This window comes from Staurois parvus, unplaced genomic scaffold (assembly GCF_062004578.1).
Source record: "Staurois parvus isolate SC_StPar_1 unplaced genomic scaffold, SC_StPar_1.0 ptg000281l, whole genome shotgun sequence".
NCBI classification, from domain to species: domain Eukaryota; kingdom Metazoa; phylum Chordata; class Amphibia; order Anura; family Ranidae; genus Staurois; species Staurois parvus.
This window is the reverse complement of record NW_028318077.1, coordinates 232,528-247,912: the sequence shown is the minus strand read 5'-3', so window position 1 is coordinate 247,912 and position 15,385 is coordinate 232,528. Positions and strand designations below refer to the sequence as shown.

At 46.9% G+C, this 15,385-nt stretch overlaps 1 protein-coding gene across 1 annotated transcript in view; it reads right to left on the bottom strand.

Annotated features, from left to right (window-relative positions):
- Positions 1–2,651: 2,651 nt before the first annotated feature.
- Positions 2,652–15,385, bottom strand: part of LOC149458701 (protein crumbs homolog 2-like) — a 112,218-nt gene continuing 99,484 nt past the window's right edge. The window contains exon 13 of the mRNA XM_089681830.1: positions 2,652–3,384. Coding sequence (XP_089537956.1) covers positions 3,160–3,384 — 225 coding nt within the window. The 3' untranslated portion in view covers positions 2,652–3,159. The remainder of the gene's footprint in view (positions 3,385–15,385) is intronic.

Genomic DNA, 15,385 nt, shown 5'->3' with positions numbered 1-15,385 from the left:
TTCCCACTGACCACCAATGTAATGGGCATTCTTCGTTGATAAACTGACCACCAATGTAAGGGACATTCTTCCCGCTGACCTCCAATGTAAGGGACATTCTTCCCACTGATCACCAATGTAAGGGACATTCTTCCCACTGACCCCCAATGTAAGGGACATTCTTCCCACTGACCCCCAATGTAAAGGGCATTCTTCGTTGATAAACTGACCACCAATGTAAGGAACATTCTTCCCACTGACCACCAATGTAAGGGACATTCTTCCCACCGACCTCCAATGTAAGGGGCATTCTTCCCACCGACCACCAATGTAAGGGACATTCTTCCCACCGACCACCAATGTAAGGGACATTCTTCCCACTGACCACCAATGTAAAGGGCATTCTTCGTTGATAAACTGACCCCCAATGTAAGGGACATTCTTCTCGCTGATCACCAATGTAAGGGACATTCTTCCCGCTGACCGCCAATGTGAGGTACATTCATCCCACTGACCACCAATGTAAGGGACATTCTTCCCGCTGACCTCCAATGTGAGGGACATTCTTCCCGCTGACCACCAATGTGAGGGACATTCTTCCCGCTGACCTCCAATGTGAGGGACATTCTTCCCGCTGACCCCCAATGTGAGGGACATTCTTCCCGCTGACCCCCAATGTGAGGGACATTCTTCCCGCTGACCACCAATGTGAGGGACATTCTTCCCGCTGACCCCCAATGTGAGGGACATTCTTCCCGCTGACCCCCAATGTGAGGGGCATTCTTCCCGCTGACCCCCAATGTGAGGGGCATTCTTCCCGCTGACCCCCAATGTGAGGGGCATTCTTCCCGCTGACCACCAATGTGAGGGACATTCTTCCCACTGAGCACCAATGTGAGGGACATTCTTCCCACTGACCCCCAATGTGAGGGGCATTCTTCCCACTGACCTCCAATGTGAGGGACATTCTTCCCACTGAGCACCAATGTGAGGGACATTCTTCTCACTGACCCCCAATGTGAGGGTCATTCTTCCCACTGACCACCAATGTGAGGGACATTCTTCCCACTGAGCACCAATGTGAGGGACATTCTTCTCACTGACCCCCAATGTAAGGGACATTCTTCCCGCTGACCTCCAATGTAAGGGACATTCTTCCCGCTGATCACCAATGTAAGGGACATTCTTCCCACTGACCACCAATGTAAAGGGCATTCTTCGTTGATAAACTGACCCCCAATGTAAGGGACATTCTTCCCACTGACCACCAATGTAAGGGACATTCTTCCCACTGACCACCAATGTAAGGGACATTCTTCCCACTGACCACCAATGTAAGGGACATTCTTCCCACTGACCACCAATGTAAGGGACATTCTACCCACTGACCACCAATGTAATGGGCATTCTTCGTTGATAAACTGACCACCAATGTAAGGGACATTCTTCCCGCTGACCTCCAATGTAAGGGACATTCTTCCCACTGATCACCAATGTAAGGGACATTCTTCCCACTGACCACCAATGTAAGGGACATTCTTCCCACCGACCTCCAATGTAAGGGGCATTCTTCCCACCGACCACCAATGTAAGGGACATTCTTCCCACCGACCACCAATGTAAAGGGCATTCTTCGTTGATAAACTGACCACCAATGTAAGGAACATTCTTCCCACTGACCACCAATGTAAGGGACATTCTTCCCACCGACCTCCAATGTAAGGGGCATTCTTCCCACCGACCACCAATGTAAGGGACATTCTTCCCACCGACCACCAATGTAAAGGGCATTCTTCGTTGATAAACTGACCACCAATGTAAGGAACATTCTTCCCACCGACCACCAATGTAAGGGGCATTCTTCCCACCGACCTCCAATGTAAGGGGCATTCTTCCCACCGACCCCCAATGTAAGGGGCATTCTTCCCACCGACCCCCAATGTAAGGGGCATTCTTCCCACCGACCCCCAATGTAAGGGGCATTCTTCCCACCGACCCCCAATGTAAGGGGCATTCTTCCCACCGACCCCCAATGTAAGGGGCACATTCTTCCCACCGACCACCAATGTAAGGGGCATTCTTCCCACCGACCACCAATGTAAGGGGCATTCTTCCCACCGACCCCCAATGTAAGGGGCATTCTTCCCACCGACCCCCAATGTAAGGGGCATTCTTCCCACCGACCCCCAATGTAAGGGGCATTCTTCCCACCGACCCCCAATGTAAGGGGCATTCTTCCCACTGACCACCAATGTAAGGGGCATTCTTCCCACCGACCACCAATGTAAAGGACATTCTTCCCAGTGACCACCAATGTAAGGGACATTCTTCCCGCTGATCACCAATGTAAGGGACATTCTTACCACTGACCCCCAATGTAAGGGACATTCTTCCCACTGACCCCCAATGTAAGGGACATTCTTCTCACTGATCACCAATGTAAGGGACATTCTTCCCACTGACCTCCAATGTAAAGGACATTCTTCCCACTGACCCCCAATGTAAGGGACAGTCTTCCCACTGACCTCCAATGTAAGGGACATTCTTCCCACTGACCTCCAATGTAAGGGACATTCTTCCCACTGATCACCAATGTAAGGGACATTCTTCCCACTGACCACCAATGTAAGGGACATTCTTCCCACTGATCACCAAGCTAATGTACTGTGGGCTTTAGATATAGTAGTTTATGGCAAGGGTTGACACTCGAAAATTATATCAAGGGTTCCTCCATGTAAAAAAGGTGGAGGCTGGTTTAACCTCAGATGTTTACTGTTCACGTGCAGCTTCCACTCGTACTTGGAAGGCTATGGCGGTGCTGAATGAAGGTCTTCTCGCAGTATCTTCATGTTCTCCTTATGAGGGAACAGTGTAGTCTAAGTGCATTTCATGGAGGTTTATGTAGTCTCAGCTGAACAGGGTGTTTTTGAATGTTTTTGTATTTCTTTGGCTCTGTCATGCTGAACCTCAGCACTCAAAAAACATAAAGCGAGGAGACTTCCGTTCCGTACTCATGACTTTGTCCAGCTTTTGACTTTCCGTCCATCAAAGACCTCCCCCCCACACCTGCCAGAACCATACCAGTACCAGGTTCTCTATTTCTTTGTCTCCTGCAGCAGATCTTTCGGATGGTTCGGCTATGGCGTGACGAAGGTTCGGTCTTCATTTCACTAGCCGTCATCAGATCAGTCTCTCTGTAGGCGGCAGCTTGAGGACATTCCACATCTCTACTCTTGCTCCTTCTTTTTCCTGCCGGCTAGGGCTGTACGTCCCCTGGGTGGCCCGCTTTTTCCGCATGGTTATCATAATAATGGCGATCACAAACAGCAGTATGAAGAGCATCCCCGTTCCTATGGCCGAGCCAACCAGACTGGAGGCCTGCGGCTTCCGGATCGAACGTGGTTTCTGCATCAAACATAGGAAAGTAAACACAAGACACCGATAACCAGCAGCCAGTGGAAACATTGTTATGGCTGCGCTACTCATCATAACACATCTATTCTGGGACTTTGCCATTTAAAAGGAGATTATGGGATCAATCCACCTTGACAACCGAGAATTTGGTTACATCTAAAGCTACTAGCATATCTTGGTTGTCCCTGCAAATTCGGGACTATCCCACAAAGCTTTTTTGTGCGATAAATCCACCTTGAGAACCGTAGCTGATGTTGGTGATTTATAGAACAACTATTATAGGAATATTTGTCTATAATCAGTTATCGAAGTAGATTTTGGTTACATCTAAAGCTACTAATCTATCTTGGTTGTCCCTGAAAATTCGGGACTATCCCACAAAGCTTTTTTGTGCGATAAATCCACCTTGAGAACTGTAGCTGATGTTGGTGAAGAATATAGCAACTATTATAGGAATATTTGTCTATAATGCTTAGCCATTGAAGTTGATTTTGGTTGCATGTAAAGCTACTTCTATACCTTGGTTGTCCCTGCAAATTCGGGACTATCCTACTAAACTCTATTGTAGGATAAATCCTCCTTGAGAACCGTAGCCGATGTTGGGTGATTTATATAACAACTAGTATAGGAATATTTCTCTATAATGTTCCATTATCAGAGTAGATTTTGGTTACATCTAAAGCTACTAATCTATCTTGGCTGTCCCTGCAAATTCGGGACTATCCCACAAAGCTTTTTTGTGCGATAAATCCACCTTGAGAACCGTAGCTGATGTTCATGATGAATATAGCAACTATTATAGGAATATTTGTCTATAATGCTTAGCCATTGAAGTTGATTTTGGTTGCATGTACAGCTACTTCTATAGCTTGGTTGTCCCTGCAAATTCGGGACTATCCTACTAAGCTTCATTGTGGGATAAATCCACATTGAGAACTATAGCCGATGTTGGTGATTTATATAACAACTATTATAGGAATATTTGTCTATATTCAGTTATCGAAGTAGATTTTGGTTACATCTAAAGCTACTAATCTATCTTGGTTGTCCCTGCAAATTCGGGACTATCCTACTAAGCTTTATTGTGGAATAAATCCAGCTTGAGAACTGTAGCTGATGTTGGTGATGAATATAGCAACTATTATAGGAATATTTGTCTATAATGCTTAGCCATTGAAGTTGATTTTGGGTGCATGTAAAGCTACTTCTATACCTTGGTTGTCCCTGCAAATTCGGGACTATCCTACTAAACTTTTTTGTAGGATAAATTCTCCTTGAGAACCATAGCTGATGTTGGTGATTTATATAACAACTATTATAGGAATATTTCTCTATAATGTTCCATTATCAGAGTAGATTTTGGTTACATCTAAAGCTACTAATCTATCTTGGTTGTCCCTGAAAATTCGGGACTATCCCACAAAGCTTTTTTGTGCGATAAATCCACCTTGAGAACTGTAGCTGATGTTGGTGAAGAATATAGCAACTATTATAGGAATATTTGTCTATAATGCTTAGCCATTGAAGTTGATTTTGGTTGCATGTACAGCTACTTCTATAGCTTGGTTGTCCCTGCAAATTCGGGACTATCCTACTAAGCTTCATTGTGGGATAAATCCACATTGAGAACCGTAGCTGATGTTGGCAATATATATAACACCTAGTATAGGAATATTTCTCTATAATGTTCCATTATCAGAGTAGATTTTGGTTACATCTAAAGCTACTAATCTATCTTGGTTGTCCCTGCAAATGCGGGACTATCCTACTAAGATTTATTGTGGAATAAATCCACCATGAGAACTGTAGCTGATGTTGGTGATTTTATAGAACAACTATTATAGGAATATTTGTCTATAATGTTCAGCCATTGAAGTTGATTTTGGTTGCATGTAAAGCTACTTCTATACCTTGGTTGTCCCTGCAAATTCGGGACTATCCTACTAAACTCTATTGTAGGATAAATCCTCCTTGAGAACCATAGCTGATGTTGGTGATTTATATAACAACTAGTATAGGAATATTTCTCTATAATGTTCCATTATCAGAGTAGATTTTGGTTACATCTAAAGCTACTAATCTATCTTGGCTGTCCCTGCAAATTCGGGACTATCCCACAAAGCTTTTTTGTGCGATAAATCCACCTTGAGAACCGTAGCTGATGTTCATGATGAATATAGCAACTATTATAGGAATATTTGTCTATAATGCTTAGCCATTGAAGTTGATTTTGGTTGCATGTACAGCTACTTCTATAGCTTGGTTGTCCCTGCAAATTCGGGACTATCCTACTAAGCTTCATTGTGGGATAAATCCACATTGAGAACCGTAGCTGATGTTGGCGATATATATAACAACTATTATAGGAATATTTGTCTATAATGTTCAGCCATTAAAGTAGATTTTGGTTAAATCTAAAACTACTAGCATATCTTGGTTGTCCCTGCAAATTCGGGACTATCCTTCTAAGCTTTATTGTGGGATAAATCCACCTTGAGAACTGTAGCCGATGTTGGTGATTTATATAACAACTATTATAGGAATATTTGTCTATAATGTTCCGTTATCAAAGTAGATTTTGGTTACAGCTAAAGCTACTAATTTATCTTGGTTGTCCCTGCAAATTCGGGACTATCCTACTAAGCTTTATTGTGGGATAAATCCACCTTGAGAACCGTAGCTGATGTTGGAGATTTTATAGAACAACTATTATAGGAATATTTGTCTATAATGCTTAGCCATTGAAGTTGATTTTGGTTACATCTAAAGCTACTTATATACCTTGGTTGTCCCTGCAAATTTGGGACTATCCTACTTAGCTTTATTGTGGGATAAATCCATCTCCTGTACTATGTCTGCAGTCTCTGACCAATTCCTGTAGGATGTTTGCAGTCTCTGATTTGTCTTCTGTAGTATGTTTGCATCTGACCATCTCCTATAGTATGTCTGTAGTCTCTGACCATCTCCTGTAGTATGTCTGTAGTCTCTGACCATCTCCTGTAGTATGTCTGCAGTCTCTGACCATCTCCTATAGTATGTCTGTAGTCTCTGACCATCTCCTGTAGGATGTCTGTAGTCTCTGACCATCTCCTGTAGTATGTCTGTAGTCTCTGACCATCTCCTGTACTATGTCTGCAGTCTCTGACCATCTCCTGTAGGATGTCTGCAGTCTCTGACCATCTCCTGTACTATGTCTGCAGTCTCTGACCATCTCCTGTAGGATGGCTGTAGTCTCTGACCATCTCCTGTAGGATGTCTGTAGTCTCTGACCATCTCCTGTAGTATATCTGTAGTCACTGACCATCTCCTGTACTATGTCTGCAGTCTCTGACCAATTCCTGTAGGATGTTTGCAGTCTCTGATTTGTCTTCTGTAGTATGTTTGCATCTGACCATCTCCTATAGTATGTCTGTAGTCTCTGACCATCTCCTGTAGTATGTCTGTAGTCTCTGACCATCTCCTGTAGTATGTCTGCAGTCTCTGACCATCTCCTATAGTATGTCTGTAGTCTCTGACCATCTCCTGTAGGATGTCTGTAGTCTCTGACCATCTCCTGTAGTATGTCTGTAGTCTCTGACCATCTCCTGTACTATGTCTGCAGTCTCTGACCATCTCCTGTAGGATGTCTGCAGTCTCTGACCATCTCCTGTACTATGTCTGCAGTCTCTGACCATCTCCTGTAGGATGGCTGTAGTCTCTGACCATCTCCTGTAGGATGTCTGTAGTCTCTGACCATCTCCTGTAGTATGTCTGCAGTCTCTGACCATCTCCTGTAGGATGTCTGTAGTCTCTGACCATCTCCTGTACTATGTCTGCAGTCTCTGACCATCTCCTGTAGGATGTCTGTAGTCTCTGACCATCTCCTGTAGGATGTCTGTAGTCTCTGACCATCTCCTGTAGTATGTCTGTAGTCTCTGACCATCTCCTGTAGTATGTCTGCAGTCTCTGACCATCTCCTGTACTATGTCTGCAGTCTCTGACCATCTCCTGTACTATGTCTGCAGTCTCTGACCATCTCCTGTAGGATGTCTGTAGTCTCTGGTCATCTTCTGTATCATGTCCGCAGTCTCTGACCATCTCCTGTACTATGTCTGCAGTCTCTGACCATCTTCTGTAGTATGTCTGCAGTCTCTGACCATCTCCTGTAGGATGTCTGTAGTCTCTGACCATCTCCTGTAGTATGTCTGTAGTCTCTGACCATCTCCTGTAGTATGTCTGTAGTCTCTGACCATCTCCTGTAGTATGTCTGTAGTCTCTGACCATCTCCTGTAGTATGTCTGTAGTCTCTGACCATCTCCTATAGTATGTCTGCAGTCTCTGACCATCTCCTGTAGTATGTCTGCAGTCTCTGACCATCTCCTGTAGGATGTCTGCAGTCTCTGACCATCTCCTGTAGGATGTCTGCAGTCTCTGACCATCTCCTGTAGGATGTCTGCAGTCTCTGACCATCTCCTGTAGGATGTCTGTAGTCTCTGACCATCTCCTGTAGGATGTCTGCAGTCTCTGACCATCTCCTGTAGTATGTCTGCAGTCTCTGACCATCTCCTGTAGTATGTCTGTAGTCTCTGACCATCTCCTATAGTATGTCTGCAGTCTCTGACCATCTCCTATAGTATGTCTGCAGTCTCTGACCATCTCCTGTAGGATGTCTGTAGTCTCTGACCATCTCCTGTAGGATGTCTGTAGTCTCTGACCATCTCCTGTAGGATGTCTGTAGTCTCTGACCATCTCCTGTAGGATGTCTGTAGTCTCTGACCATCTCCTGTAGGATGTCTGTAGTCTCTGACCATCTCCTGTAGGATGTCTGTAGTCTCTGACCATCTCCTGTAGTATGTCTGCAGTCTCTGACCATCTCCTGTAGTATGCCTGTAGTCTCTGACCATCTCCTATAGTATGTCTGCAGTCTCTGACCATCTCCTGTAGTATATCTGCAGTCTCTGACCATCTCCTGTAGGATGTCTGCAGTCTCTGACCATCTCCTGTAGGATGTCTGCAGTCTCTGACCATCTCCTGTAGGATGTCTGCAGTCTCTGGCCATCCCCTGTAGGATGTCTGCAGTCTCTGACCATCCCCTGTAGGATGTCTGCAGTCTCTGACCATCTCCTGTAGGATGTCTGCAGTCTCTGACCATCTCCTGTAGTATGTCTGCAGTCTCTGGCCATCCCCTGTAGGATGTCTGCAGTCTCTGACCATCTCCTGTAGTATGTTTGCAGTCTCTGACCATCTCCTATAGTATGTCTGCAGTCTCTGACCATCTCCTGTAGGATGTCTGCAGTCTCTGACCATCTCCTGTAGGATGTCTGCAGTCTCTGACCATCTCCTGTAGGATGTCTGTAGTCTCTGACCATCTCCTGTAGGATGTCTGCAGTCTCTGACCATCTCCTGTAGGATGTCTGAAGTCTCTGACCATCTCCTGTAGGATGTCTGAAGTCTCTGACCATCTCCTGTAGGATGTCTGCAGTCTCTGACCATCTCCTGTAGGATGTCTGCAGTCTCTGACCATCCCCTGTAGTATGTCTGCAGTCTCTGACCATCCCCTGTAGTATGTCTGCAGTCTCTGACCATCTCCTGTAGGATGTCTGCAGTCTCTGACCATCCCCTGTAGTATGTCTGCAGTCTCTGACCATCTCCTGTAGGATGTTTGCAGTCTCTGACCATCTCCTGTAGGATGTCTGCAGTCTCTGACCATCTCTTCTATCATGTCATTAGTCTTTGACTATGTCCTGTTGTATGTCTGCTGTCTCTAACACTTAGCAGTCACAGAATCTTATGTGCGGCCCTTTGGAGATGTCAGGGGGCCCGCTTGTGAGGCTAACCATATCCAGAAAGTCGGCTACCACTGATCCAGGCTATGAGAGGTAGGTACTTGTCTTCATTATCAGAGGACGGGGTGTTCTTCATACTCAGATTGAGGATACCTTGTGTGGCCAGGTCTTCTGGTGGGATTGCGTATACCTCAGATTACGTTTAGATGTGTTTTTACGATGTATTACTGAATGGATTCATATAAAAACTGCCCGTTGTGTATTTATACAATATTTTTAATATGGTGTCATTGATATCAACCCATTGAAGCCTCAAAAACAGTAATATTTTTTGATTTTTCAAGATCTCACAACTGTGCAAAGATTTGATGGCGTTTCATTGGGGAGCCAGGAAGAGAGAACCACCAAACCCCCCCCCATAACATATTCCATGAAGATGGCGGCCCAGGATGGCACCTTGTGTACAAGAACGGGGTGCAAGAAAAGGACAATCCTGGACCCACGGGGCTTTGAGGGATATAATTACAGAACACCAAAGGTAAGTGGGGAAGAGGAACACCATTTCATTGGGAGGGTTACGTTCCTCCTTGCATTGCCCATGTATTGTCATCGTGTCTGGTGCTAATAGAAGCTCCCGAGTTCATAGAAGACATCATCTCCTGTAGGATGTCTGCAGTCTCTGACCGTCTCCTGTACTGTGTCTGCAGTCTCTGACCGTCTCCTGTACTGTGTCTGCAGTCTCTGACCGTCTCCTGTACTGTGTCCGCAGTCTCTGACCATCTCCTGTAGTATGTCTGCAGTCTCTGATCATCTCCTGTAGTATGTCCGTAGTCTCTGACCATCTCCTGTACTATGTCCGCAGTCTCTGATCATCTCCTGTAGTATGTCTGCAGTCTCTGACCAGCTCCTATAGTATGTCTGCAGTCTCTGACCATCTCCTGTAGGATGTCTGCAGTCTCTGACCATCTCCTGTAGGATGTCTGCAGTCTCTGACCATCTCCTGTAGGATGTCTGCAGTCTCTGACCATCTCCTGTAGGATGTCTGAAGTCTCTGACCATCTCCTGTAGGATGTCTGTAGTCTCTGACCATCTCCTGTAGGATGTCCGCAGTCTCTGACCATCTCCTGTACTATGTCCGCAGTCTCTGTCCAGCTCCTGTAGTATGTCCGCAGTCTCTGACCAGCTCCTGTAGTATGTCCGCAGTCTCTGACCAGCTCCTGTAGTATGTCCGCAGTCTCTGACCAGCTCCTGTAGTATGTCCGCAGTCTCTGTCCAGCTCCTGTAGTATGTCCGCCGTCTCTGTCCAGCTCCTGTAGTATGTCCGCCGTCTCTGACCAGCTCCTGTAGTATGTCCGCCGTCTCTGACCAGCTCCTGTAGTATGTCCGCCGTCTCTGACCAGCTCCTGTAGTATGTCCGCCGTCTCTGACCAGCTCCTGTAGTATGTCCGCCGTCTCTGACCAGCTCCTGTAGTATGTCCGCCGTCTCTGACCAGCTCCTGTAGTATGTCCGCAGTCTCTGACCAGCTCCTGTAGTATGTATGCAGTCTCTGACCATCTCCTGTACTATGTCCGCAGTCTCTGATCATCTCCTGTAGTATGTCCGCAGTCTCTGACCATCTCCTGTACTATGTCCGCAGTCTCTGATCATCTCCTATACTATGTCCGCAGTCTCTGACCATGTCTCCTGTACCATGTCTGAGGTATGTCTGCGGCCCAGGATGGCACCTTGTGTACAAGACTGGGGTGCAAGAAAAGGACAATCCTGGACCCACGGGGCTTTGAGGTATATAATCACAGAACACCAAAGGTAAGTGGGGAAGAGGAACACCATTTCATTGGGAGGGTTACGTTGCTCCTTGCATTGCCCATGTATTGTCATCGTGTCTGGTGCTAATAGAAGCTCCCGAGGTCATAGAAGACACCAGCTTTTGGGGCTTGGCTTGGATAAGTTAGTCGTCGGGTTTCCCTGTCCAACAATCCTGTACTAGGTGCAATCTGCGGTATAGCAAACTGGTCATGGTCATTGCATGCCAGGCAGACAAAAATTTCCAGTTGGACAAAGACCCAAGATATCGAAGAAGGAACATCAGCCCTGTAAGTCCACTGGCAGTAGGTCACTCGATGGTCAGGGGGTGTCAAACTGGTGGCCCTCCAGCTGTTGCGAAACTACAAGTCCCATCATGCCACAACCTTTGGGAGTCACGCTTGTAACTGTCAATCTTGCAATGCCTCATGGGACTTGTAGTTTGGAGGGCCGCCAGTTTGACACCCGCGGTTTAGATGGAACACCATTCAAATATCTGAGTGATGGTACTCCAGGGGATTTCCGGCTTTGGTGCGCCACCTGTATGCATCCAACAGTTCTAGGCGTGGAGCTGCCGCCGCCCATGGCAACCGTTCCTTTGTGGATATTTATTATGATATCTGTGAGGTGGCCTTGTGTATGTACAATGTATATCCTTTGACTAACAGACTGTTGTCAATGGCCAGGGACTTGCCGCCAATGCCTGAGGCAACACTTGGTGGGGGCAGTACTAAGGCTGGAGTGTCCATACCGGATACTCAGCCCTCACTGCAGCTCAGTATACACAGGGCAGCGTTACTAAACAGGTTGTTAGGATGCTGGTGACCAGGTTGCTAGGCTGCACAACGTCATTGCAAGCTTCTCTTTAGTGGATTTTGATAAAAGGACATATACACACCGTTCTCATGAGACGTTACAGATAAATCCTCTAAATAGGGAAGACATTTTGAATAGAATAATAATGGGCAGCACAGTGGCTAGAAGGTCTGTTCCAGTAGTAGTCAAAGGGACAATGCAAAGAGTAGCCAACGCATTTCGGGTCCAAAACCCCCCTTCATCAGGGATCAGAAAACAATATAAATGGACTAGTAGTAACCTGCCAAACCAACAGATGAGACCTGAGCTTGTAATCACAATAAGAAATCCCATTAAAGGTCCAGTTCACTTCTAGTCCTTTTATATTAGCCATTCCTAACCAGTGCTCTGTGGAACTTCAGGGTTCCTGCAGAGGTTGCTTAGGGTTCCTTGAGTAGTGGCTGACTAACCTCACATCTGATGGTATATACATAGTTCCAGGGCCAACGCCACATGGCAGAGCCAGGGACATAATGCCAATGGTCATTTTATCTGTGTGTAACAGTGGTATTCTGATCACCAATGTAAGGGACAGTCTTCCCACTGACCTCCAATGTATGGGACATTCTTCCCACTGACCCCCAATGTAAGGGACATTCTTCCCACTGATCACCAATGTAAGGGACATTCTTCCCACTGACCCCCAATGTAAGGGACATTCTTCCCACTGACCACCAATGTAAGGGACATTCTTCCCACTGACCCCCAATGTAAGGGACATTCTTCCCACTGACCACCAATGTAAGGGACATTCTTCCCACTGACCACCAATGTAAGGGACATTCTTCCCACCGACCACCAATGTAAGGGACATTCTTCCCACCGACCACCAATGTAAGGGACATTCTTCCCACCGACCACCAATGTAAGGGACATTCTTCCCACTGACCCCCAATGTAAGGAGCATTCTTCCCCCTGACCACCAATGTAAGGGACATTCTTCCCACTGACCTCCAATGTAAGGAGCATTCTTCCCACTGACCCCCAATGTAAGGGACATTCTTCCCACTGACCCCCAATGTAAAGATCATTCTTCCCACTGACCCCCAATGTAAGGGACATTCTTTCCACTGACCCCCAATGTGAGGGGCATTCTTCCCACTGACCCCCAATGTAAGGAACATTCTTCTCACTGACCCCCAATGTAAGGGACATTCTTCCCACTGACCTCCAATGTAAGGGACATTCTTTCCACTGACCCCCAATGTGAGGGGCATTCTTCCCACTGACCCCCAATGTAAGGAACATTCTTCTCACTGACCCCCAATGTAAGGGACATTCTTCCCACTGACCTCCAATGTAAGGGACATTCTTCCCTCTGATCACCAATGTAAGGGACATTCTTCCCGCTGACCTCCAATGTAAGGGACATTCTTCCCGCTGACCTCCAATGTAAGGGACATTCTTCCCGCTGATCACCAATGTAAGGTACATTCTTCCCGCTGACCTCAAATGTAAGGGACATTCTTCCCACTGACCCCCAATGTGAGGGACATTCTTCCCGCTGACCTCCAATGTGAGGAGCATTCTTCTCGCTGACCCCCAATGTAAGGGACATTCTTCCCGCTGACCCCCAATGTAAGGGACATTCTTCCCGCTGAACACCAATGTAAGGGACATTCTTCCCGCTGAACACCAATGTAAGGGACATTCTTCCCGCTGACCCCCAATGTAAGGGACATTCTTCCCGCTGACCCCCAATGTAAGGGACATTCTTCCCGCTGACCGCCAATGTGAGGTACATTCATCCCGCTGACCTCCAATGTGAGGAACATTCTTCCCGCTGGCCTCCAATGTAAGGGACATTCTTCCCGCTGATCACCAATGTGAGGGACATTCTTCCCGCTGACCTCCAATGTAAGGGACATTCTTCCCGCTGACCACCAATGTAAGGGGCATTCTTTCCACTGACCACCAATATAAGGGACATTCTTCCCGCTGAACACCAATGTAAGGGACATTCTTCCCGCTGACCGCCAATGTAAGGGACATTCTTCCCGCTGACCGCCAATGTGAGGTACATTCATCCCGCTGACCTCCAATGTGAGGAACATTCTTCCCGCTGGCCTCCAATGTGAGGGACATTCTTCCCGCTGATCACCAATGTGAGGGACATTCTTCCCGCTGATCACCAATGTGAGGGACATTCTTCCCGCTGATCACCAATGTGAGGGACATTCTTCCCGCTGACCACCAATGTGAGGGACATTCTTCCCGCTGACCTCCAATGTGAGGGACATTCTTCCCACTGACCTCCAATGTGAGGAGCATTCTTCTCACTGACCCCCAATGTAAGGGACATTCTTCCCTCTGATCACCAATGTAAGGGACATTCTTCCCGCTGACCTCCAATGTAAGGGGCATTCTTTCCGCTGACCTCCAATGTAAGGGGCATTCTTTCCGCTGACCTCCAATGTAAGGGACAATAATCCCGCTGACCACCATTGTAAGGGACATTCTTCCCACTGACCACCAATGTGAGGTACATTCATCCCGCTGACCTCCAATGTGAGGAACATTCTTCCCGCTGGCCTCCAATGTGAGGGACATTCTTCCCGCTGATCACCAATGTGAGGGACATTCTTCCCGCTGATCACCAATGTGAGGGACATTCTTCCCGCTGATCACCAATGTGAGGGACATTCTTCCCGCTGACCACCAATGTGAGGGACATTCTTCCCGCTGACCTCCAATGTGAGGGACATTCTTCCCACTGACCTCCAATGTGAGGAGCATTCTTCTCACTGACCCCCAATGTAAGGGACATTCTTCCCTCTGATCACCAATGTAAGGGACATTCTTCCCGCTGACCTCCAATGTAAGGAGCATTCTTTCCGCTGACCACCAATATAAGGGACATTCTTCCCACTGACCTCCAATGTAAGGGACATTCTTCCCACTGATCACCAATGTAAGGGACATTCTTCCCACTGACCACCAATGTAAAGGGCATTCTTCGTTGATAAACTGACCCCCAATGTAAGGGACATTCTTCCCACTGACCACCAATGTAAGGGACATTCTTCCCACTGACCACCAATGTAAGGGACATTCTTCCCACTGACCACCAATGTAAGGAACATTCTTCCCACTGACCACCAATGTAAGGGACATTCTACCCACTGACCACCAATGTAAGGGACATTCTTCCCACTGATCACCAATGTAAGGGACATTCTTCCCACTGACCACCAATGTAATGGGCATTCTTCGTTGATAAACTGACCACCAATGTAAGGGACATTCTTCCCGCTGACCTCCAATGTAAGGGACATTCTTCCCACTGATCACCAATGTAAGGGACATTCTTCCCACTGACCCCCAATGTAAGGGACATTCTTCCCACTGACCCCCAATGTAAAGGGCATTCTTCGTTGATAAACTGACCACCAATGTAAGGAACATTCTTCCCACTGACCACCAATGTAAGGGACATTCTTCCCACCGACCTCCAATGTAAGGGGCATTCTTCCCACCGACCACCAATGTAAGGGACATTCTTCCCACCGACCACCAATGTAAGGGACATTCTTCCCACTGACCACCAATGTAAAGGGCATTCTTCGTT